Source organism: Betta splendens, chromosome 10, assembly GCF_900634795.4.
Source record: "Betta splendens chromosome 10, fBetSpl5.4, whole genome shotgun sequence".
In the NCBI taxonomy this organism is placed as follows: Eukaryota; Metazoa; Chordata; class Actinopteri; order Anabantiformes; family Osphronemidae; genus Betta; species Betta splendens.
Window position 1 is genome coordinate 20,436,327 of NC_040890.2, and position 24,960 is coordinate 20,461,286.

The 24,960-nt window shown below is 48.9% G+C and overlaps 1 protein-coding gene across 3 annotated transcripts in view; it reads left to right on the plus strand.

Annotated features, from left to right (window-relative positions):
• Window positions 1-22,089, plus strand: part of LOC114864247 (transcription factor COE3-like) — a 71,725-nt gene extending 49,636 nt beyond the window's left edge. For 2 of the 3 annotated variants that reach the window (XM_029164971.3, XM_029164972.3), the window contains exons 10-16: window positions 289-415; window positions 8,214-8,302; window positions 15,655-15,720; window positions 15,842-16,016; window positions 17,710-17,892; window positions 19,416-19,505; window positions 19,906-22,089. In XM_029164971.3, the coding sequence (XP_029020804.1) occupies window positions 289-415; window positions 8,214-8,302; window positions 15,655-15,720; window positions 15,842-16,016; window positions 17,710-17,892; window positions 19,416-19,505; window positions 19,906-19,937 (762 nt within the window). In that variant the 3' untranslated portion in view covers window positions 19,938-22,089. The remainder of the gene's footprint in view (window positions 1-288; window positions 416-8,213; window positions 8,303-15,654; window positions 15,721-15,841; window positions 16,017-17,709; window positions 17,893-19,415; window positions 19,506-19,905) is intronic. The other variant, XM_029164973.3, reaches the window with a different exon arrangement.
• The last annotated feature ends 2,871 nt before the right edge of the window (window positions 22,090-24,960 follow it).

A 24,960-nucleotide genomic window follows, 5' to 3' on the forward strand; every position in this document is an offset into this window, starting at 1 on the left:
AAATATGTCGAGGAGGAGCCGCGCACGTGGTGCAGCATGAAATATTGAAGTGGGTCCAGAGCAGCAGAACACCTGGTGGGGAAGGGGGAGAAGGTGTGAGACAGACAGATCCACCTCACTCCTCCTTTGATCAGCGCCGACCTAGATTGGAGCATTTCATTACATTCATCATGTATTCATCCAGTCGCCTCAGTTTGATTTATATGGCACCAGTCCACAACCAGAACCCGCAAACCTGTGATGATGTCCTGCTTCTTTTTCACCTGAACATCTTGTCTGTTGCTTCAGCTGATCACCCCCCACGCCATCCGGGTCCAGACCCCCCCTCGCCACATCCCTGGGGTCGTAGAGGTCACGCTGTCCTACAAATCCAAGCAGTTCTGCAAAGGAGCTCCGGGCCGCTTCGTGTACACGGGTAAGACCACGAGCAGCGCCCACACGGCTCCACCTGCTTCTGATCACCTGCTGATGGACGACTTCAGTCCTGACCTGCTTCAACACTTTGGTTTGCACTGGTGCTTTCAAACAACAGGCTAACGGGTTGACTTCCCTTTAGCAGCGTTTCAACTTACACAATATGTCTTCGGCATCAAATCAAATATTCTACACGTCTCTTCTTCATCTCAGACATTTGATGCGTTGGAAAACCAGCGTGAGTTCATTTTGTTTCTGGGTTTCTACACAAGATTTAAGAAAAGGTTTAAGGTCTTTAGAGTCGAGTCCTGTTGATGCCAAAGGGGTGAGGTTTATTTGCTGTAAACAGTTTTCTACATGCTGAAGGTGAAGCTGCAGCAGTTTTTGGACCAGCAGAGCCTCATTGCCTTTGACTTTTCAAAGTTTACTTTGTAACTTTACTCATGACGTCGTCTGTAGGCCGGAGATGATGCAGCGAAGGTTCCAGTGTGAGGCTGAGCAGCCGGACAGGGTTTGCTTTCTGTAGTGGTCACTGTTTCAATCAGCAGCTTCCTCACGTGGCAAATCATGACCAAGGTTTCCAGTAAACTAAATACAGAAGTCTTAGCAGACAATGAGCCATGCGTCACGTGTCGCCCCATGTATCATATCTGTCTTTGAATCAGTGCTTTTACTGTCCTCGATTATTCCGTCATAATATCCAGATGTCATTCAAAGTAGCAGAAAGGTCAGATTGGAGACACTTCAGTGCGATAAGTAAATGTCATGAAGGCAGCGGCGTGTTTCTGTTTAACACCGCTTTATCGCCGCCTCCTCCTCCGCTCTCGTCTTTGTTGGAGGCGCTGCCTCCTGCGTCGTGGGCCGAGTCGGACCTTCACAATGGATGGCCAGGCCTCCGCCTCCTTTTGCAATGCTAATATGTGATCCCGTTTACAGATAGGACTGACAACGTGGACGTGTGATGTGAATAGAGCCTGATGTCAACCTTCATGTCCTCATCCAGACACACACATTCTGAGGCAGGTGTTACATGATGGGACCCGAAGAAGGAACAGGAATCAGAAAATAGATGTTGGATTAAATGGTTGGAATGCTGCCGTAGTGACATGATGTGGATGTAGGACAAGCCTCAGCTTCATCCTCCTCTTCCTCTCATGTTGGAACCCAGATTTCAGAGCATGTGGGAGGACATGAACACCCTCCTCAGGCTGCACAGAGCTGACGGCTCAATGTGGACAGGGTTTTCTTCTGACGAAAACTCAGTCCCACAAGGTTCTGCTCTCATGTTCTTTAACAGCACCAGACTCGTCATACGTCACAACTGTGTGGTTCTTTCCTGAGGCACCTTTGAATCACTGATGTGGGACTCATTGCTGGTTTCTGACCCTGGTCCAGTTGAGGTCTGACAGTTTTTCTGAATCCTCATCCTTAGTTGGTCCTGATACCGTAGGACCATGAGCTGCTGTAAGTTCACTTCGAGCTGCTTGTGGTGATTGTGAGCAGGTTTCATTGTTTTCCAGATGCATAATGAGCTTCTAGAGGACTACAGGAGTTAGTCCAGGTACTTAAGGAGGCCCTTGAGGAACCGTAGTGGTTCTTCGTGGAAGGCCTGAAGGTCTGAATGATGTTCCCTGGAACCTTAACGACTGTTCAGGGCCTTCAGGAGTTTCTTTGACAAGCTGTGCTCTCCGGAGGGTTTTAATGAGGTTGGTGCAGCTCCTAAAGTGTTTTCCAGGTTCTCTGTGAGTCACACTTGTGACCAGCTGACCAGCAGTTTAATAATTTAGCCTGATTTAGAAGCCAGGTTAAATCGTGGCCCTGAACCCTCCAGCCTGAGGAGGAGGAGGTGCAGCTGAAGGTGAAGTGACGAGCAGTAGGAGCTGAGTGTTTTCCCAGACTTCCTCTCAAACCTCCACTCTGTGGCTTAAAGCAGCTTCAGGATCTGATCCCAAGGCTTCGCTTCCAAAAACTGGCCACAGGCAAGAAACGCTGAGAGGAATGACAAAAAGCCTGCGAGGAGGCAGAGAGGGCTGAACCCGCCTCTCATGATCACAGCTGGAAACAAATGGGAGTCGTCCTCCACAGGCTTTATTCATTTGGCTGCTGAGGACTGAGTGACGGGTTGGGGGTTGAGTCATAAACCCGTTGTACTTTTACATCTTTCCAACATGTGCCACTGTTTTTTCATCACCTTCTCTGGTCAGCTGTTGGTGGTGCTGCTTGGTCCACACCGGCGGCCTCACAGCTTGTAACACACGGATCAATACGGCCTGTTCAGAGGGGGGGGGGCGTTGTGGGATCGATGGGTGCTGGGGCTTATTGCGGCGCTCGGCCACTGATTTTTAGAGAGCTGTGTTTTCCCAGGAAAGTCAATACCTCCAGGCTCCTCTCATTAATTTCAACCCCTCCTCCGGCAGCTGCACCTGGGATCAGAGGGAGAGAGAGGGATAGGATGAAGTCAGAGTAGAAGGGAATGACGGCGATGAAGAGGTGTGAACAGGCCGCACTGGACCAGTACCAGTACCAGACGGCTCCGACTCCACAGCAGTTCTGCTCCTTCCTGACATGTGAGAACATCTCAGCTCTAGGTTCCACTCTGTGACGGCGCAGCTTCTGTCTCCAACCTCCAACCTCTCATGAACCCGATGCCACCCCACTCACCTGGTCAGAGACACTGTGGAACCGTGACGGATCCGTGGAAGTCATGGCAGCTCGTCTCGGCCTCGTGTGGATTCATCTTGGTCTCTTTCGAGTCGCTTTGTCTTTTTCACATGTTGATTATTAACGGTCCAGGTTCTGTGGGTTGTGCTGTTTGGGCATCCATTCCTCCGGGAGCATCTCGTCAGATGACGCTGCTCAAAGGCTCCAGGTTTGGGTGTAATGACGGGGGCGTCCGCTGGATTTGGGGGTCACGCTGTGTTTTCACTCTCTTCATCAGGCATTTTACCATTGAATCATAGTCAATTATGTCATGGATCATGGTTGAAAGTTCATTGGTTTATGTGTCTCACTGTCAAAGTTAAAACTATTTTAATATTGATCATAGAATAAACATTTTTACAAGCAATAGCACAAAATGTTAATTAATTAATTATAATAATTTTAATTAATAATTAAAACAACAATAACTGACATTATTTAAGAGGTTGTGTGCCAGCTGGGTCTGGCCCTCTCTCAAACATCTTGGCATCAGAACACAAACTTACACTCAATGATGTTATCATTTATTGTTTTATGAACAAACTAGCGGCTGAAACGCTTCAGTTCGTTCCTCAATAAAACACTTTTCTTAGGGAACCATTGAACCGGAGCCCATTGCGTACGAGCAAACTGGTCCTGAGCCAGTTCCCTTTGGCTTAGGGAGCACCACACAGCGCGGCCCATGTCTTCAGCGGAACCAGACGCTTGGCTGCGTTTGAGCGTGAGCCTTCAGGAACCGAGGCAGGTTCAAGCAAGTGACTGGAGTTTAGTTTGCTAGCGCTTCTAATAATGAGCAGAGGTGTGTTCTCATTAAAGGTGCCGTGTTGACGGCACCTGTCCCACATCTGTCTGAGGAGATAAGTCCATCAGACCGGCTCATCGCAGCTGCTTAAACTGTGATTGACAGGAAGCTCAGACCCTGAGGAGCTGGGCACCAAAATGTCCCGGCTCCTTGTTCAGGACTGGATCAGAACTGTGGGTCCGTCTGGCCCATCATGGTGCGATACAGAGGCCGGCCCTTCGTGTTAACACCTTTAATCATGCACTTTCAGTACTTCTTGAACCCAATCTTTCAGCTTTTATTGACCTTGAAACATTTTGTTGTGACTGCGAATGGTTTGAACCTGAAGATGAGTCTGGTCCACTGTTCAGCATCGACCTGTCGCCGGCGGTAGAACAGCACCCGTGGGCTCTCGCCTTTTAATAGACAGCAGAACCGTGTCTCCACCGGGAGACGCACATCCCACATATCAAAGCCACAGCGGCTCACTCCACTCAGGGAGCGGCCACTTGTGGAACTAATGTCGGGTAATTAGCTGTTTCTGCGGGGGCATCTTCCACCGACACTTCACAAAATAATAACTTCTCAGGTGGGGGCCTATTTCTTTGAGGCACTCTGAGCTAATTATTCACTGATTAACGCGCTCTAATCACACGGCTAGTTGCGTCACGGCGACTCTCGGAGGAGGAAGCTGAAGGGGAGTGGGCGTCCTCCTGTCGTTCATCTGGGTTACGGAGGAGGAGGCGTCTCATCTGGAGCCGCGGGCCTGACGAGCCACAGCGGGATCCGGCAGAGCCGCGGCACATGGACCCCTCATCAGGAGCTTCACATGGTGTCTGCATGAATTCTCTGCTCGAACCTTCAGCAGCTGCACATGAAATGGAAGAAAACATCGAAGCCTCATTACTGAAGTAAACCTTGATTTGTCCCACAGTCGGGTTGTTGAGTACAGTACTGAAATGAAAAAGGAAGGAGCTCGGCTGGTACAGGACAAAGCTATACTTAAAAAAAACTCTTCCTATTGTTATTACTATCGCAGTGTCTTTAATCAGCTGCTAGTTAAGCCTCGTATTTTAACCATGGACTCGTAGACGTGTTTGAATGTTCAGATGAACAGGCTGAAAAGTTGGTTTGGATCAAAGTTTGAGCTTGTTACAGTCGGACTGGCTGGATGTTGACTGACTGATGAATTGGACGTCAGAGGAGCAAAGCAGCCGATCGATGAGACGCTGAAAGGAAGCATCCAGGGTGCTACGGCTGACGCTGGTCGGCCACTTGACAAGCAGCCAAACAAATGAGCCCGTCCACTTCAGGCTGGGCTGATGTGCGTCTGTCAGCGCGTCCGGCCCTGGAGGGGAGCGCTGATGTGCAGGCGGCGAGGCCGAGCGCTCGCTGACCTGCGTCAATCACGCAGCCGGAGAGACGGCAAATTGTGACACATGTTGAAACGTGTCGGGGGAGTCGGCGCCGCTTCATATGGAATATAGAGTCCATTTGCTGTGATGAGTGTCATACAGGAGGAAGCCACGACTAAAGGTGAGCAGGGATCCCCCAAGTGCAGATTCCATCTCCGGCTGGTAAATATGTACAAAGCAGCCACGTCTCGGTGAGAAGCAGCAAATGAGAAATAAATGTAAACAGCGGCGAGGAGGAGGATGTAAACAGAGGCTGTGCAGGCTCCTGTGAAGCGTGGAGGCCTGCTGGATGTGAGCGGGTAATGAGCCTGCAGAGATGTTCCACTAATCCAGCGTCCTCCCTCCAGAGCGCTGATCCTCTGATCTGATATCAGCCGGCATCTGAATTATCTCAGCCTCGCTTCATCCGTCCGGTTTCACTGGGAGCCGTGACAAACGCGTCGTCTGGAAACCTGCAGGAAAGTCTGCAGGAACCGGGACGCTGTTGCGTGGAGTTGGAGACTCCTGGGATTAACTGCTGCCTTTCCTCGTCATGCTCGGTGTCATTAGACATGTCAGAGGCCCCGGTGTCATTCGTTTAGAGACTCACACACAGGGACCCGGACGCGTAGATGTACAATGACTGTGACCAAACTAAGCTCAACTGTTCAACATTAGTTAAATAAAGTAAATAATGCGCCTGCTTCGAGTGGACCTTGGTTCAGTGTCATCCATCAACTGTTGCTTCAGGGTTTGATACTGAGCAAAGCTGGACAGGATTGAAACGTGTCAGGTCTGAGACACCAACCCACAAACAGCAGAAACGGCTCATTTGGCTTCAACACATTATCAGCCTTATATTCTTTGCTCATTTCACCCAGAACAGAACCTGAATCTTAGGATAGTGTCATTTCTGGGTAGAACCTGGATTTATTACCTAATAGTTCAGATTCTTCAGGCGTTGTTAATTAAAGCGGAGCTTTTCCATCACGACTCCAGATGTTCCAGTTTCCACATGTCACAAACGCAGCTGAACAACACGAGGTCTGACCTGCTGTGAAGCTGGCGTCAAATGACTTTTCCTTCTTCCTCCCCTCAGTCACTTAGTCGCCTAATCACAGAGCGCCGCCATCGGCAGGACGCCGAGCGACCGTTTGATCAGCCTCACAGCCAGCGAGAGAGGAGCCAAACAGGGGGCGATAAATACTTGATTAAATATAGAAAGAAGCTTCTCTTCCTTCTGTGCCTCCTTTCACCTCTGAATTATCCTCCTCTCCTTCTTCTCTGATTTATAAGGAGCATCAGACAGCGGGAGAAAACGTCCTCACACGGAAAGAGAGAGAGAGAGAAAAATCAATACAAATTACGATGGAGAAAGTGGCACTGATGCCTGGAATTGCAGCATATGTTTACACTAAATCAGGCAATCTGTCTTCATATGGGTGGTGTAATGTGTGTGTGGGGGGGTCAGGGTTCGCTCTGCCAGCCGCCGCTCTCCAATTACTCGGGCTCTTTGCAGGGAGGCAGCCGGTATCGATTGGCTGGGAGGGGCGCGGGGCCCTGCAGGCAGCCAATAGGAGGCCGGGTCGAAGGGCAGAGATTTTAATAACAGGAAGTAATGGGTGAACAAAGATCTCACTCCTCCGTGCCTCTGACGAGGGTGCTGGTTCAGATCCCAGCAGCTCACAGCAGCAAATCCCATTGAGTGCTAAGAAAGGAATGAAGCAGGAGATGTGTGTGTGTGACTGCTGGTCCTGCTTCCAGTAGGCAGGACTCAAACCACACCAAGATACAGCAGCTGCCAACAGATAGAGGCTAATTATCAGCCGCAAGACAATGACCACACCACAGTTATGATCTGATCGCACGGCGTCGCACGGTCGGCTCAGCATCAGACCCGACTCCTTCCTGCTGTAGTCAAACACGTGTAAGTGGGTTTTATTCAGAGCCTTTGACTTGTTTTATAGCTTGGGACGTATGTACGCATTGGGAGGGAATCCGGTTTGGGATTCTGCTGATTGCTGCGCGTGTCGCCCCGGTGCATTATCTCCATTCATCCTCTGCTGCTCTGCATCCCCCCAAAAGGTCTCCTTGGGATCCAGCAATGAATCCCTCTTTCATTGACGGCGGGTGGAGGTAATGGATTCAGGCCGCGCGGCTCTTTGCTTCCTCTCAGGGAGGCGGGAGGCAGCGAGGGCCTCGTCCCCTCCAGATATCAGCCCCACCCCTGTCGCAGTTGAAAGCCCTTTTCTCCTCGCTGCCGCTGCTCCAAACTGGCTCCGACAAATTTGATTTAGCAGCTCGCGGTCGCCGGTTCCCGAGGAAAGAAAACAAATATTGTTATAATGGTAATAACATCTATTTGGAGCGCGGGCAACAAACGGCGGCGGGGCCCTTTGAAGGAGACCCCTCTGTGCCGCCTATAGCTGCCTTATTCTTATTCATGAAAGCCACGGTTATGCATATTAGCACAAACTAGCTATTCTACTCACCGGCATTTGGTGTGTCAATCATCCTTACAGGATACAAGAGGCAACGGTGACAAAAGCCGAGTGGGCAAGATCGGCTGACAAATTGTCCCCAAAGTCAAATTTGACAGGCTTTTATGATTAATGGGCTTGATTATGGAGAAGTATCTCCTCCAACTCATTTCCGGGTGTTTCTCCATCTCTGCTGGTCGTGTATGGAGAGCAGAAGAAGAGGAGGAGGAGAAGAAAGGGCTCAATGGATTGAATTAGCGCTGAAAAGGCAGAGCGACGGGGACAGGTGGAGTGTGCGGTCTCACACTTAATGAACAGCAGCTCTCTGTTGTGTGTGCAGCCAAAGCCGCCACGGAACCATCAGCACAGCGTGACACAATAGGTTCAGTTCATCCTATGCAACCTGAATTCTGACCGCTGTCCCTCTGTGTGCTTGTCCCGCAGCCCTGAACGAGCCCACCATCGACTACGGCTTCCAGCGGCTGCAGAAGGTCATCCCTCGCCACCCCGGGGACCCTGAGCGGTTACCTAAGGTCAGTGTACGGTCTGGCAGGCCCGGCCCACAATGCACCTGGCTGTCAGAGTCGTCTGAGCCTTTAATCGGGTTTTACAGCCGCATTAAAGGCTGATTTCAATCTGAAGTGGCTGTTTGTCCCTCTGTGGCAGCCGTACACCACCTGCACCGCATGAATTTCAGGGTTTCTTGTGGTATTTAATGCAGCACAGGACCAAACTTGAATTGCCTGATTGGATTTGTCGGTTCTGCTCGGCACACTCTTGGCACAGCTCGGCCCTGCTCGCTGCCAGCCGGCCAGATTGTTCCTGATCCTTCAAACAGGAAACAGCTGTTTATGGGAGCAAATTCTGCCGCCGCTGCTCTGGCTGCGCTTTGTTTCCCCTTGGCTGCTGAGGAGGTGGCGCTTTGTGGCTGGGAGGTAAAGTCTGACCTGACGGAGCGTCGGCTCAGTTCCTGTTTGTAAAAGTGAAGCAGCTAAAATGCTGCAATTAAGGAAAGCCTGAAAGTCAGAATGAAGCCGACGTGTGGACTGTGTGTGAGCGGAGGTGGGGAAGGAGCCGAGACCAAGTGCAAGCCGTAGAATAATAAAATAAATAATAAAAAAATAATAAAAACAAAGGAAGTCAGCAGCTAAAAGTACAACTGTCGTTTAAATATTTCTGTTAATACTGAATTCTCATCAGAGGAATAAAGTTGCTCATTTTGGACGTGTTTAGTTGCCGCCAGCGAAAGGCAGCTGTGTGACACGGCCGCCGGCATCTGCATGCGCGCTCCGCTTCGTATGAAGAGATTACGGCGGCGGCTGCCGGCAGCGAGGATAACTGAGGCAGATCCTGGGAGGCAGCGAGCGGCGGCGGCCGCGAGCGGCGGCCGCGAGCGGCGGCCGGCGCCAGCGTCAGATGGACCCTGACACTCCAAAGCAGCTGCCAAATTGAAACCATTTATCAAAATCTGACATCGGAGATCCAGCCGCCAAAAAAGCAGTTTATTTGTAAATTGATACTAATAGTGAGCAGGCATTGTCTGCCCCCTTTGATGCCCCCTCCCAGTCTGCCTCTTAAATATTCATTTATTCAAAGAAAACTCAATAAGAGCCCCGTCCGGACAGCACAGGAGCATGTGACCGAGCAGACGGGCTAAAGCAGCCTGTCACTTCACTTTTGTTTTCACCTGCAGCCGCGGGACCACGGGTGGAGAGAGATGTTTGGACGCGGCGCTTCTGGTTTGTAGACAGGGAGCGACACACAACAAATGGATTGGTTGTAGAGCGTCGGCTGGAGAAAAACCAGCAGCTTGATTTAAACTGAAAGATGGAAAACTGGGTTCCAGCAGTTTGAACAGCTGAAGATCATTCAGATAAACACTTAGATTTAGTTGTGGATCGTCAGGTTTAATAAAGGTGAACCCACCGCCCACTGCCTGACCCTTTAATAACCATTAGGGTAAATGTTATTAACATTACTTTAATAAATGCTGTTGATCTTAATAAGCATTTATTACTGATTAACCTGTAGTTCTCATAGTAATAAACGTCCTGGTGATTAGTTGTGACCGCCCACCTGGACCCAGTCCAACCCGCTTCATGATGCATGTACTCTCTCTGCACCTCATAGGCACTAATGTGGGTCCGGTGAGGAGCCGCCTCCTCCCGCTGCTGCTCGGGTCCATCCATATTTTATGGGGATCAGCGCTGGTGCGGGGGGGTGGGGGGTTCGGGGGGCTGCAGCCCTGCTGCCGGTGATTTATCATTGTTAAGGTCGCTGTCTCGTGGCTTCTCCTCCAGGGTCACGCTGATCCCTGTTCGCGCTGCACCTCCTCAGCCCGGGCCCTAATTAAGCCCCTAGAAACCCACGGAAGAAAATAGAAAAGAGAGGGGGGAGAGGCGTGTGAGAGGATGATCAGGAGGAGGGCAGGGGGTGCGCTCCTAAGAAGTTATCTCTGTTTCATCTCATGAGTGAAGATACAGCAGCAGGTCTGGACATGGACGCGCTTAGGGCCCCGATCGGATCCAAACGGTCGCCTGCTTTTGGCAGCTGTGTAAGGTAACGAGCGTTAACTTACACAGCTGCCAAATGAGCAGCGTTTACGCAGTGGGATGTTTGAAGTATTCCTGACCTTTAACCTTTAACCTACAGCTTACGGCGCTGCTTGTACTGAAGGAAAGAAGGTTCTACAGTATGTAAAAAAAGTAGTACCATCAGTACAGTAGTGGTAGACTTACTAGTAGTAGTAGTAGTAGTACGATTTACTAGAACAATTTAATCCTGTTGAAAATGCCAATCCAAATAATATTGAGCATAAATCATGATGACGGTGTTTCTCTGAGTCAATCACAGCTGAGCTCCTGAGCTCCTTGAAGGAAGTCATCCAATCAGCTGCCTCCATGGCTGAGCCGCTGTTGTCCCTCCTCCCCCGCCTCCACCCGTCTCTCCCAGCTGATCCCTGCTCCATCTCCATATTCTCTGCCCTCCCCTCGGAGGTGTGGGTCAGTGATAAGAGATGATGATGATAACCGGGAGCCAGTGCATTACCGCATCGATCGGGTCAGGCCTTTCAGCGCCGCTAAAGCGCCCGGCGCTCTGATTGCCGGCACTCGCTCTGACAGGAATCCGATGGCGCTGTCTGTGTGTGATGGTGTGAACGGGACGCATGGCGTAGCAGCAATTAGCTGCTCTGACACGCAGCAGCAGAAACTGGATCCGAGGCATAAAGACACACGCCTCCGTGTTTGGTCAGAGCGGTAGTCACACACTGGACCTGGAAGCAGGAATTCAACCAACAACCTGTGACCGCTGTAGGCTATGGTGGCAGGATCATGATGAGGGGGAAGTTCTTCTTCACTGTATGTTTTATCATTTTTCTCTGCAAGTTTCACTTTCTCCACAAATTAATCAGTAGCCTCATTTGAATAAATTCATCCATAACCTAAAGAATCATCTTTTACACTTTAATATGTAATAGATGCAGTTTTTTCATTAACATATAAGAAGCAATAGTATGCTTTTTTTGTTTTTCTAGTTCTGCTGAGGTTTTCTGTATTTTAGGTTCAGGGCCTGAAAATATGTGGTATTTTGTCCGTTTCTGGTTCTGCTTCCTGCTGTGAGGCTGCGTAAATCTAATCACACGACACATCGGGGACAGTGAGTGAAGCGATCACAGCTAATAAGCCGATCAGTTATTCGTGCTCTGGCCTCAGCTGATTCCGTGTGTGTGTTTGTCGTTGTAGTGACGTGTGTGATTCACAGATCAGAGCGAGAGTCCAGCGGCGGCAGCGAGGCCTCGGAGGCGTCATTAACTGGAGGAGACTGTTGTGTCTGTCAAGACCTAATGAAAGTAGAGGGAGCGTGTGTGTGTGTGTGTGTGTGTGTGTGTGTGTGTGTGTGTGTGTGTCTGTGTGTTTGTGTGTGTGTCTGTGTGTTTGTGTGTGTGTTTGTGTGTGTGTGTGTGTGTGTGTTTGTGTGTGTGTTTGTGTGTGTGTGTGTTTTTGTCTGTGTATGCGTGCATGTGTTTGTGTCTGTGTTTGTGTGTGTGTATGCGTGTGTGTCTGTGTGTTTGTGTGTGTGTGTGTCTGTGTGTTTGTGTGTGTGTATGTGTGCGTGTATGCGTGTGTGTGTGTCTGTGTGTATGCGTGTGTGTGTGTCTGTGTGTATGCGTGTGTGTGTGTCTGTGTGTATGCGTGCGTGTGTGTGTGACAGGCAGCTGCTGCCTCGTGGCGTCTCGCTGCTGCAGAGCGAAGGAGACGTTAACTAACTTCTGTTTTCTAATGGAGATTAATGAAGCCAGAGCAGAAGCACACGCAGGAAGACACACAGCACAATAATGGTTCCACTATTTATTACCACGGCTCAGTGACAGACGGAAAAGGAGCAAACGGCCAGCGAACGCATCAACGTTCCAACAGTGGCTCCGTCTGGGTTCGTTCAGAACCCAGCTTTGATTGACAGCAGGCTGCTGTGGCTGAACACTGGGTTAAATGTGGCGCTGTTGGACCTCGAAGGCATCGCCTGTTGTGGGGAGTGGGAGGCTGAGGCTGCTTCTCCTCTGACTCTCAGAAATGTGGTGGTGAAAAGTGTGATGGCCACTTTAGAGACGGAACCGGTTGATTGGGTCAGTGCAGGCTGGTCAGGGGAGCAGAGGCCTGTGCTGCCTACTGTGCTGTGGTACCGTTAGGTCATGTGAGTAAAAGGACTCACTCTGTGGCACCCCCCCCCCCTTTCTCTCTCTCTCTCCCTCTCTCTCTCTCTCTCTTTTCCTCTCTCTCTCTCTCTCTCTCTCTCTGTCATCCTCTCTTTCTCTCCCTCTCTCTCTCTCTCTTTTCCTCTCTCTCTCTCTCTCTCTCTCTGTCATCCTCTCTTTCTCTCTCTCCCTCTCTCTCTCTGAGTGAGGCGGCGTGTGAGAATCGTGAGTGTCGACGGAGCGATTAACTGGGTTTTGATCTACATTCGACTAATAATTTACTTTTTGCTCATGAGGGTGTTTTCGGTGAAGGTTGGTTTATTGTTTTTGTGTGCACATATCGAGGGTTGGGGGTGTTTTTGAGGTTTTTTCCGTGTTTTTCGCCGCCAGCGTCTGCAGGTGCAGACTTCCGGCCGGTGCTAGCATGATGCTAACCGAGCTAACGCGGAAGCACGGCCTGAGGATCGCCGCTGCTTCTCGCTTTTCTGTGGACGAGTGCGCGGTTGTTGTGGCTGCGGTGGTCGGTCCGCTCAGCCTAAAATCAGCTGCAAGAATGCAGGAAGCGGTGGTCATTTTTCTGGACAGTGTTGACAAAGTCCACAAAGTCATCGAACACGGCATTACTATCAACGGTGATTCCATCTCCGTGTCTCCTCTCACGCAACCTGCTAAAAAGGTAACGGTGTCCAACGTTCCACCTTTCATCAGCGACGAACTGTTGAAAAGACAACTGTCCAGGCACGAAAAAATAGTCTCTCCCATTAAAAAGTTGCCATCGGGCTGTAAACAGTGGGAACTGCGTCACGTGATTTCTCACAGGCGTCAGGTCTACATGGTCCTTAACAACAAGGAGGAAGAATTGAATCTTGGCTTTAGGCTCAGAATTGATGACTACGACTATGTTCTGTTCATAACGTCAGAGACTATGAAGCGCTTAATATGTGGCAAAGAGGCACATTTAGTCAGAGCCTGTCCAGACAAAGCTGGGGGCGACTTCCACTCGGGTGCAGATGGCCGTGCAGCCGCCTATGGAGGAGAGGCCCAGCGCGGAGGAGAGGCCCAGCATGGAGGAGAGAGATGGATGGGAGGACGGTGGAGGAGGTGCAGACCAGCAAGAGGAGGCCGGTGGTGGTGAAACAAAAGTAGTGAGTGGAGACACTGTGGTCGAGACTGACAACGAGCGGTCTAAACAGGCTGAAGTTGAGACTGTAAATGGAAGCGAAGTTGCTGCTATGTCAACTGTGGGAAGGCAGAACAGAAATGATATAGAAATGTGTAATCAGGACCCAAATGTAAACAGTGCTGTAGCTGCAGAGAAGGCAGGGATGGGTGATGGTAGGAAAGAACATACAAAGAGAAAAAGCGACACTACTGTTGATGACACAGATGATCAGTCAGGAACTGGGAAAAAGGTAAAGAGCCAAAAGACACACAGACGACCTGTGACTCAGACCTCAGTGAGGATGAGTTTTCTCTCAGCTCTGACAGTGAAATGTCTGACTTTTTTAACAAGTTTGTCACCATGCTGCTATGTTTTTTGTGTGCTTTGTTCCTGTGTATTTTTTTGAGCTTTTTTGAAAATTATTATCTTTTTTTCATTTTAACCCTGTGCTGTCATTGTAATTTTTTAAACTATTCTAGTCATACGTCTATTTAAAACTGACTAATAAAGTCTTGTGAAAAATCAAATCTGTCATCCTGTCTTTCTCTCTCTCTCTTTTTCTCTCTGTCATCCTCTCTCTCTCTCGCTCTCTTTTTCTCTGTCATCCTCTCTCTCTCTCTCTCTCTGTCATCCTCTCTTTCTCTCTCTCTCTTTTTCTCTCTGTCATCCTCTCTCTCTCTCTCACTCACTCTGTCAACCTCTTTCTTCCTCACTCTCTCCCTCTCTCTCTCTCTCTCCGTCATCCCCTCTCACTCATCCTCTCTCTCTCTTTTTCTCTCTGTCATCCTCTCTCTCTCTCTCTCTTTTTCTCTGTCATCCTCTCTCTCTCTCTCTGTCATCCTCTCTTTCTCTCTCTCTCTTTTTCTCTCTGTCATCCTCTCTCTCTCTCTCACTCACTCTGTCAACCTCTTTCTTCCTCACTCTCTCCCTCTCTCTCTCCGTCATCCCCTCTCACTCATCCTCTCTCTTTCTTTTTCTCTCTGTCATCCTCTCTCTCTCTCTCTGTCATCCTCTCTTTCTCTCTCTCTCTTTTTCTCTCTGTCATCCTCTCTCTCTCTCCCTCACTCTGTCAACCTCTTTCTTCCTCACTCTCTCCCTCTCTCTCTCCGTCATCCCCTCTCACTCATCCTCTCTCTTTCTTTTTCTCTCTGTCATCCTCTCTCTCTCTCTCTGTCATCCTCTCTTTCTCTCTCTTTCTCCCTGTCATCCTCTCTCTCTCACTATGTCAACCTCTCTTTTTTCCTCTCTCTCTCTCTCTCTGTCTCTGCCTCTGTCTGTCAGGGTCTCTCGCCCTCCGCTGTAATTCCTCAGGGAGCTCCAGCAGAGGCCTCCACCTCCCCACTGCAGCTCCTTGGGGACCACGTGCCCCCTCCTCCTCCTCCTTCCTCGTCAGCTGATCAGGCTCAGCTTTCTGTCTGTGATGTGTTCGCACCTGAGGCTGTGGTGTGAAAAAACACCTTCATTCACACTCCTGGGATTTTATCTGCTTTGGTTTTTCTCCCTCTCTCATTGTTGCAGTATTTCCTTTTCTCTTTATATCCTTGTTTGTCTTTATTATTATTCTTCCCCCATCTTGTCCTTTTTTCATTTGACTCTGTTATTCCGTCTTCATCTTTTTATTTCTTCCTTTCACTTCCTCGCCTCTTTCTGTCTTTTTCTTTATTCCTTTTATTCATCTTTTGTTTCCTTTTGTGATTCTCATTAACTTCCTTTTCGTGCTTCCTTTTTGTTTCCTTCATTCTTCTGTCCTTCTGTCATTAGTTCTTCTGCTTCCTTGTTTCCGTTTGTATTTTCCTTCCTTCCGTTCTGTTTATTTCCTCTTCATTCTCCCTGTGTTTCATCTGATTCTCACTCCTGTTATTGTTATGAAGCTGTGGATGCTGCTCAGACCGGTCGTTTCCTCTCCTGTGGGCTGTTGAGAAAACAGCCCCAGGGCATCACACCCGGAGGAGGAGGGGGGTCCTGCTTTATGTTTCATCCTGTGATTCTGACGCATTCCCCTCATTTACACTTCTGTGTTCACGTTTCAGGAGGTGCTGCTGAAGCGAGCCGCTGACCTGGTGGAGGCTCTGTATGGGATGCCACACAACAACCAGGTGAGTCACCTTTGACCTCTGCTCTCTTCCTGGAGGGAGGAAACTCTCCAAGCTGTTTAGCTGTTACTAACAGTTGTGTCCTGTGGTTGACCCCGGTGATCTTTGCTCTCCATCCGTGCAGGAGATCATCCTGAAGCGAGCGGCCGACCTCACCGAGGCGCTCTACAGCGTTCCTCGCAGTCACAACCAGCTGCCGTCGCTCACCGGCTCCGCCGCTCACTCAGGGATGATGGGAGTGAACTCCTTCAGTAGTCAACTTGCCGTCAACATCTCTGAGGCTTCACAGGCTGATCAGGGTAAGAGCTCGTCACCGGACCCAGACACCAGGACTAATCTGAAACACAGTACAACAGCTGATCTCACCTGACCTCATGTGGTTTAAAGGACAACACGCCTCGAGCAGCATTGGTACCGCAGAGTCCAGTAGGCTGTGGTCCAATCGAGATACAAGGAGAACAAGAAGCATAGTACAACTACTAGTGTTTCACTAGATCTGGATCTTCCTGGTTCTGGTCACTGAGGTGTGAAGTTAAAGACTTTGTCTCTTCTTGTGGTTCTAATGGTTGTAACTTTTCACAGGTAACTGGGTCAACTGAGTGTTTGTTTGCGTAGCTTGGACTCAGCCGGCTTTTGTTCTGAGAGAGCTGCCCCGTCTGGAACATGAGGTCATGGGAGCTGAGGCTGCAGGCCTCCTGCTGCCGTGGATGGTGTGGTGATTAAAGCATTAATAAAAGCAGCGGCTCTGGAGTCTTATCAGACGGACGAGCCAGGTAATTTATGGGACTAATTCAGCATCGTCACGTCATCGGTTTCATCCTCTGGACTTTGTTCTGGTTCCTCTGCTGGTCACACAGCTAAGTGATTGATTGTTACCTCAGCGAAGCTGGACTCAGAGTTTACGTGGCATCTTCCTGTAGCGGCCTCTGTAGGTGGAGCATCTGGTACCAGGCGTGTCTGTGAGCAGGACTCTTCCCACTAGCTGCCCTGGTGCCACCCTCCCTCATCCTGAGGGGATGGGTCAAATTTCCCCAAGGGGATCAATATAGCATGTATCCTGTCTTATGTATTCATAGCAGATGATGAGCTAACATCATGCACTGGTGGTGCAATGATTGTGGATCAGGTGGAACACGTGGTTGTTTCGGGTGGGAGTGAACCTCATTGCCGGTACTGAACTGAAACGTGTGGCTCAGACCCGCGAACCCACAGGACTGTGCTGGTTTGTTCTTTCCAGGTTCTAGTTCCAACACAGGTTGTTCTTCTGTGAGGCTGCAGTAAAACCCAACTCCCTAAATCAAACACACGTTTCCGTTTGTGCCGTGTGAGGTCGGAGGATGTGATCTGCATTAACTGCTTCCCACGCTGCTGGAGCAGCAACACACCAGAACAAATAGGACGAGATGCTTTTTATTATTAAAGAACAGTCGGATCATTGAGCGACGTGCTGCAGCTCTCGACCACTCACGCACTCTTCCCTTCACATGTGTTTCCCATCGCCAGACTCCTCGCCCTCATCCCGGGCAGTGCTCCATCAGCCGCTCCTGCTGGGAATTGCGTTGGCCCGAATCAGGAAACGGGGGAAAGTGGACGCGGGAGGAGAGGGGAGGCTGTGCTGGTGGTGGTGGTGGTGGTGGTGGGGGGTCTGTAATCTGCTACTTGGCGCTGTTGGCTCCGCTCAGCGCGGTCGGTGGGAACTAGGGAGCCTCACGAGGGGTCAGAGGTCAGGTTGAGTGCTGCAGGGAACATTGGTATTCAATGCATCTTGGATGAGGGTCAATTCAACAGGGCATGAGGGAGGAAGGCCGAGCAAGGTAAGTAGAGCCGAGATGTGAGGGATGAAGGTCAGTAACAGGGCAGCTATGGCTCCGCTGCGGACGTGAAGAATTGATCAGAGCTCAGATGAAAACTTTATGGTGTTTGCTTATTGTTTCAACCATCTGTGGCCCAGCTGATTAATCATCAGGTGCTTCTCTGACCTGTCCTCCTCAGGTTACTCCCGTAACTCCAACAGCGTGTCTCCACGCGGCTACGTGCCCAGCTCCACGCCCCAGCAGTCCAACTACAACACCATCACGTCCACCATGAACGGCTACGGGGCGGGAATGACCAACCTGGGCGTCCCCGGATCCCCCAGCTTCCTCAACGGCTCCAGCGCCAACTCTGCCTACGCAAGTGAGTACGAGTCAGACGAAGCACAGCTCCTGAGACAGTGACGGTGCGTGACTGCGCGTCAGGGCAGCGTTGACTCCACTCATCCATCAGACCCTCGCCTCCATCCAGTGCAGACGATGCTCTGGTGGCTCTGAGCCCGTCCACGCTTTGTCTAGCATGGATCTCCGCTCATGGCTGTCACTTAGGCCTCTGCAGTGGATGGACTGTGTTGTTGCTGCTGAGCCTCTCGTTCATAATAACAAGTGTTGATGCTTCAGTAGTTTTTAGTCCGGCTCGTTGTTCCTCTGCTACTGAAACTTCCCGCTCGGCTCTGGTGAACACGCCTGGAGTCGGAGCTGCTGCTTGGAAGCGCAGGTGTGTTTTGCAGAGCGGTAAAGTCTAAACTCGCCCGCAGGGAGCGCTCCATTGTTTTGGCTTGTGTATCAAAGAGCTCAGCGAGTCTCAGCGAGACTCGTTTAGAAGGTAGCAAGCTCAGACCGCGTCTCGGTGCCAGGTGATGTTGTTGTCCCTGGCGACTAAACAAAAGGTGGGCTCACATCTCGCCTGGCTGAGCTACAGTTTCCCTCCATGGAGGGATGTGTGTGTGTGTGTGTGTGTGTGTGTGTGTGTGTGTGTGTGTGTGTGTGTGTGTGTGTGTGTGTGTGTGTGTGTGTGTGTGTGTGTGTGTGTGTGTGTGTCAACTGAGCAGCACCGTGCATTGTTCACCTCCTCCTCTGTCCCCCTGTCCATCCTCCTCCTCACCTCCCTAATCCTCCTCCACTAACCACACTAACATCCTGACTGCCTCCTCCATGCATTCACACATTCACGCTTTGGGCCCAACCCATTCATATCATCTGGAAAAGAAACCGTAAAACAGGCAGAAGGAGCCAGAAACGGCCCCGGACCCAAAGATTTACCCACATATCAGACACAGTTCTAGATCAGATAATTGATCTGCTTGTGAAACCCAGAGGATGGATCTGAACACACGGACGTGACGAGTAGTCTGTTAGTGGTCGCTCTAGATCCTTTGGTTTTATTTGGTTTCATTTTTAACAAATAATTCCACTTTAAGCTCCGTTTAGTAGCTTCTTCCCTCCATTCCTAATCCAATACAGAGTCATCATTGGGAAATGATGCTGATGTGGATGATGATGATGATGATGATGATGATGATGATGATGATGATAATGACAATGATGACGATGATGATGATGATGATGATGAAAAATCAGAGTCACCTGCGGTAATAACCGTGTCTTCAGCTCAGATCAGGTCTCTGTCAGACGATGGGTTGATTATAGTTGAAGCCTCCTTCAGGTTATGGATCAACTTTGCCAGATGTTTGTGCTGGGAGCATGTCTGTTCCCCCAAAGCTCGGCCCCATCCTCCTCCTGCATGACCCACCTCATCCACGATCGCTCACCCTCTGTGCGTCTGCCTGCTCGTCGCGCCACCGCCTCCCTCCTCTCCCTCGTCTTCCTCACCTCTTCTTCCTCTGCTCCCTTATTCATTCTCTCCTGTCCATATGGTTTCTGCAGTCAAACAGAAGAGCGCCTTCGCCCCTGTCGTGCGGCCACAGACCTCCCCGCCCCCCACCTGCACCACCACCAATGGCACCAACCTCCAGGGTGAGCATCCCACCCCCCTCCTGCCTGTCAGCATCCCCGTGTCCTGCCGTCCTCGTACGCAGACGTCCAGCGTCACTGTAATGATCAACATTCATCTGTTTGTTACATGTTTAAACCAGGTTTTAAACATTTGATGGTCAAAGTTGATCCATAACTTCTGGCACTGTTCAGGGTGGAGGGTTAGAGCCTGGGCTTTACCTCCAAGTAATGTTTGTCTAGTGTCGGCTCCTACATTCAGAATCTTAAACACCTGAGTCACACAGTAAAGGTAAAGTGACCAGCTGGTACCAGAGAGGATCTGAACGCGGTGCTGCGGAACCCATTTGACCCGACGGGCTGAAACTTGGCAGGATTCTCCCGTACGTTGTTGTGACTGTGTCCTTGTCTGGTCGTCTTTCAGCCATGGCAGGTCTTATCGTCCCCCCCATGTGAGGACCACGCTCGACCCGGCCCGGCCCGGCCCGGCCCGGCCCGGCCTGGCCCGCCAGCCAGCCCAGCCTCCCTGGAACCACCTTCCCATCATCCCTCAGTGTGACTAACCCAGAATTCACCACAGCTACTTGGCAGACGTTCAGCAGGCAAAGGTGAAGCCACTGCAGACGTCACCTCAATGAAAATGTTCTGATGTCTGCAGCGGCTCCATGTGGAGGCGGCCCCGCCCACAGAGGTCAGAGGTCAGAGGTCTGGAACCTGAACTGTGGGTGGGAGGGAAGGTGTCCGCGCTACTACGCAGAACTACCTGGTACTACACAGTATTACTTGGTACTACACAGTATTACCAGGTACTACACAGTACTACCAGGTACTACACAGTACTACCCTGTGATTGAATAGGTCTCAGATCAGTGGAGCCACCGTCAGCGTCTTTCACTCTCCTGTTTGTTCCACCTTTAATTGGAAACGAAGCAGAAGACGTTAACGTTAGCGCTAAGCGACGGTGTCCAGGTTTGTCCTGGGACCCATCGAATGGCTGAGGCCGATCAGTGGACACAGAACATGAGCTGGACCAAGTCCAGGAACCGTCAGACGGTTTCCTTCCTGTACCATAGCTTTGACATACGTCTGAAGACAAGGAGCTGCAGACGCCACACTAACACGTGTCTGAACAAACTCTAGGCAGTTTGGTTCATTTGGTTGTTTTTCCTTTGGTTCTGATCCGCAGGTGTCGTGTGGTAGCAGTTTTACTCACATTAGGAACCAGATTTTTTTTGTTCTTCTTCTGATTGTGCTTCTTTTCTATGTATTTATAAAGGATGTTTTGGTTCCTTTGGTGATTTAGGCCTGAATATACATGTAAACACATTTGATGTCTTAATACATTTTAGATATTGTAAAGAGAGTGAAGTGAGAAAAATCGGCCCTTTTGTAAAAACCAAATACATCATGATACTTCACCCTGTTTTTAAGAGCAGGACGCAAAACGCTTTGCTCACTTTTGTATAAAAAGCTTTTCCGATACGATATTTAACTTTTTGTAAAGCATCATTTGTGTTTCCCCTGGTTCTACTTGTCTTTTGTGTATTATTGTGAAAGTATATTCATGGTTATTACTTACTGCACTATTTTATTTTATGGGGCACTTAATAAGAGCAAAAAAAGACAAACGCTAAAAGTTAAAAAAGATTCAAGTTGAGACAATATGCACCCGTATGTTTCTGGCAGAAATCCTCGTTATGTGAATTTTATCTTTCAGAGGCTTCTCTTACTTTTGGACCGAGTGTTTAGAAGGGAGCATTTTCTCCACCTTAATGTTGGACCCGAACCGTTTTTCTTTCTCTCTTCTGTTTGTTTGGGTGAGTTTTTGGGTCACGAATCTCAAGGAAACTTCCATCAATGTCGGTGTTGTTGTTGATGGTGCTGTTCTCCTCATTTACTTATGCAACTGTTGTGTAACACGAGCTCGTGGAAACGTTTGGGACCTTTAAAGAACCAGTAGTTTGATGCCTTACGATTGATCACAGTCCAACAAAGTCTGCTTATTATCTCAAAAGGCTTGTTTCATTTCGTTTTTCCAGCTGTTCTTCTGTTTGTCCCTTGACAACAACCTAAAGTTTCAATCCTACAATGAAATGAAACACAAGGTACGACCCCACAAATCGCTGGTCTGGTCCCACTGCCCAATAGTCAATGGGCAGGAATCGAACCGATTCAACTTTATGCAAATCCAGCAGGAGCGACAGAAGCTTCCCCTGAACATCTGTGCAGTGTCTTTGGGAAAAGCCATTTTCAGCTGAACTAGTCAGGTTCAACACGAATCCGTCTCCGCTTGCTCGATCCTTCTTTCTGTCACAGTTGTAGAAAGTTTTCTTCACACTCGGGTTTTTAGCCGAGCTTTTAAAAATTTCAGCGTCAACTTTGTTCGATGTTTTACTTCAATGTGAAAGAGGCAGAGGTCCTTTGTGAAATATGAAATATATCATCAAAGTATATCAAAGCACAATGTTTAATTAATGTCTTTAGAATACGAACGGGTTTCTTTGTGTCTCGGGCCATGCTGTACATAGGTGCATGTTTCTGTTCCGTTCTTCCTGTGATCCAGTGCTTTTTGTACAGAAACGGTCTAATAAAGATACATTTGGCTTGAGCTCTGTCGGTTCCTGTGTCTGTGTCTGTGCTGCTCTCTGGGCTCATAACGCCTCGGCTCTATGTTAATGTTCTTTCCTCATTGTTTGGTGTCTTTGACTCACAACACGTTCACTCCTGCTTCTAACCTTGACACAGAATGACGATCGAGAACAGCTCAGCTCCAAGGCCCCAGACTCTTAGGGGAGGAAGCGAGAAGCTGGTTCTGTAGGTCCATCTGCCAGAGAGGCAACGCATCACAGTCAAGCTGCAGAACCTCTAAACTGGGCCCAAGGACGACTGAGGTTTGAAGTTTGAAGGAAAGAGAAACATATTTTGAAGGACTGGTTCATCAGCAGCAACAGCATCTGAGCAGTGATGGAACTGTTGGCACAGGATCCAAAGCAGCAGCTTCAGTCACACCTGGAGCAGGTAAACAGTTGGTGTCTGACGGTTACAGGTGATGTTTTCATCACGGTGCCGTGAGAGCTGTTCAGGTTCACATTCATAACATCCAACACATATTCCACTAGAACCAGCTCAGTGGCGGCACTGGTCAGTTACTGTGTTTGAAATGAAGGAAGCAGACAGATGAGCATGTCCAGAGAAACAATGGAGCAACAGCAGCATCTACACGACGGCATCACAGAGCGACAGACCTTCACATCAGGCCAAGACGGATTCTACAGTCCCGGGTTCAACAGGTAAACTCACACACCTAATCATTAATGGGATAAATGAACTTAATGTGGTGATTTGACCTGAGTCTTAGCTTGGTTCTGGAGGTTCTGGCTCAGACCACAGTGATTCGGGTTGAGCAGGAAACCTGGTTTCCAAGGAGGAGGACTACAGAGACCATTAACTCTGTCTCTACCGTCAGCACCAACCTTGATGAGCTGAGAAGTCAGTTCATCAGATGCACAGCGCTCGCTAGTGCGGAGCTGCATGACTTCACAGATATGCAAATGATTAAGCTGAACGCAACCAGTGTTCAGATGACTTATTTGGATATTTTAGGCCAGTGTAGGAGAAGCAGTGTGGAGGTAGTGCAACTCTGCTGCAGATCCAGTGTTATTACAAGCAGGGCTGAAAGAACCGGATTTGGGCCTCGTGATGACACCGGAGAATTCTAGCCTCGTAGTGGACACAACACCAGAACCAATACAAAGGTTTCTTTATCTTAGCTGTAAGTGCTGTCATTTATTATTATAACTAATGTTTATGCTTGTGATAGATGCAATATTGTACATCACAACTGTTATTAAGTATTATTTGATTATGTGTAATATATATGCATCGGTGTATGTATATGAATGCATTTATATATGCACACGTTATCAGTATTAATATATTTATTTCACACCATTACTGCAATTATTTACTTAATGATGGGTTAATTGTTTAACTACAGTAAGTTGCATCTTCTTTTTATTATATTATTTTTGTTGTGGCCATTTATAATTTGTTATATTGGTTGCACGCACACACACACGCACGCACACACACACACACACACACACACACACACACACACACACACACACACACACACACACACACACACACACACACACACACTCAGCCTGTTCACCAACTCCCAGGCTGATATCACAAGTATTTAGAAAGGACTGATAAAATAACCATTAGCCAAGAGCAATATGTATATTATTTACACAGTCCCCTTGAAAAAGCAAAACTGTCCTTCAAAATATGACATTCAGTCTGATACTTGCTGATTAACAGGACAAAAAAAGAGCTGCAAAGAATCTTTGTACAGTAATTCACTGGTCTGAAGGTGGAACGAGCTGAGTTTGCTGGAGAGGACGACGGTTCCACGTCTGAGGAGAAAAGTTTCACAGGTTTCAGGTTATGTGTTTCAGGTGTGTGAACTGGATAAGTTGCCACTGCAGCGAGGACCACGAACATCTGATGGAACACTTCCAGATGTGTTACAGGCTTTAACACACGAGTCAGCGCTCTTCAGCCTTCTCGAGAGAGGCAGATGACCCACATTCTGCTCTGTCCATGAATGCACCAAAGAGGTTCTGATGTCATCCAGTGGACACCAGCGCTGAAGTCACACAATCAGACTGAATGAACAACCTGAAGGTTTGACTCCTTTAGGAACAGTGAGCTCTAGGGGTTCCTTAGCGTCTGTTTGATGCTTTTATCACATTTGTGCAGCAGCAGCTTTATGAATAAATCAGGAAATGTTGCTTATACAGACTTAACAACTTCAACACGGTGTCTAAACGTGTGTGGCAGGTGTTACAGGATCCTTCTCAATGTTCGTCAGGTTCAATAGTGGCTTTCACAGTTTGACTCAGTCTAGTCATGCTGTCAATCAGAAGCCTCTACAGCTGCCGAACCAGATGTTTCTGCATGTGCCCAACAACACTTTGGACCATATTAATGGAAAGAAGAACAGAATAAACTGTTACAGTAGCTTCAATCCAGATTCACACACCAAGGCTGCGTTTATTACAACGCAGACGGATCAAAGCTCCCCAATACAGGTCCCAACAGAACCGAGTCACATGACCAGGATCTTTCAACACAAAACATGACAAACTGGAGGATTTAATTCTGGATCTTGGATCAGGCCAACTGAAAACTTTCAAATTCAGGCCTTTATTTTGAAAGGTCATTTCCATTTTTTTCACATCCAAAGTTACTGTGCTCTGATTGATTTCACCTGTGCCTGACGTCCTGTTCTCTGTTTTTTCTCCACATCCTGGCATCTTTCTTGCCATGTGGGTTTCCTGAAGTTTTCAAGTAAGGAAGTACTGTAGGTCTGTAAAGTACTGACATTTGAACCGGCAACCTCAGCACCATGTATCTCTCTGAAACAGCTTCACTGTTTACTCATGAGCCACCTGGTCCATCAGACAGG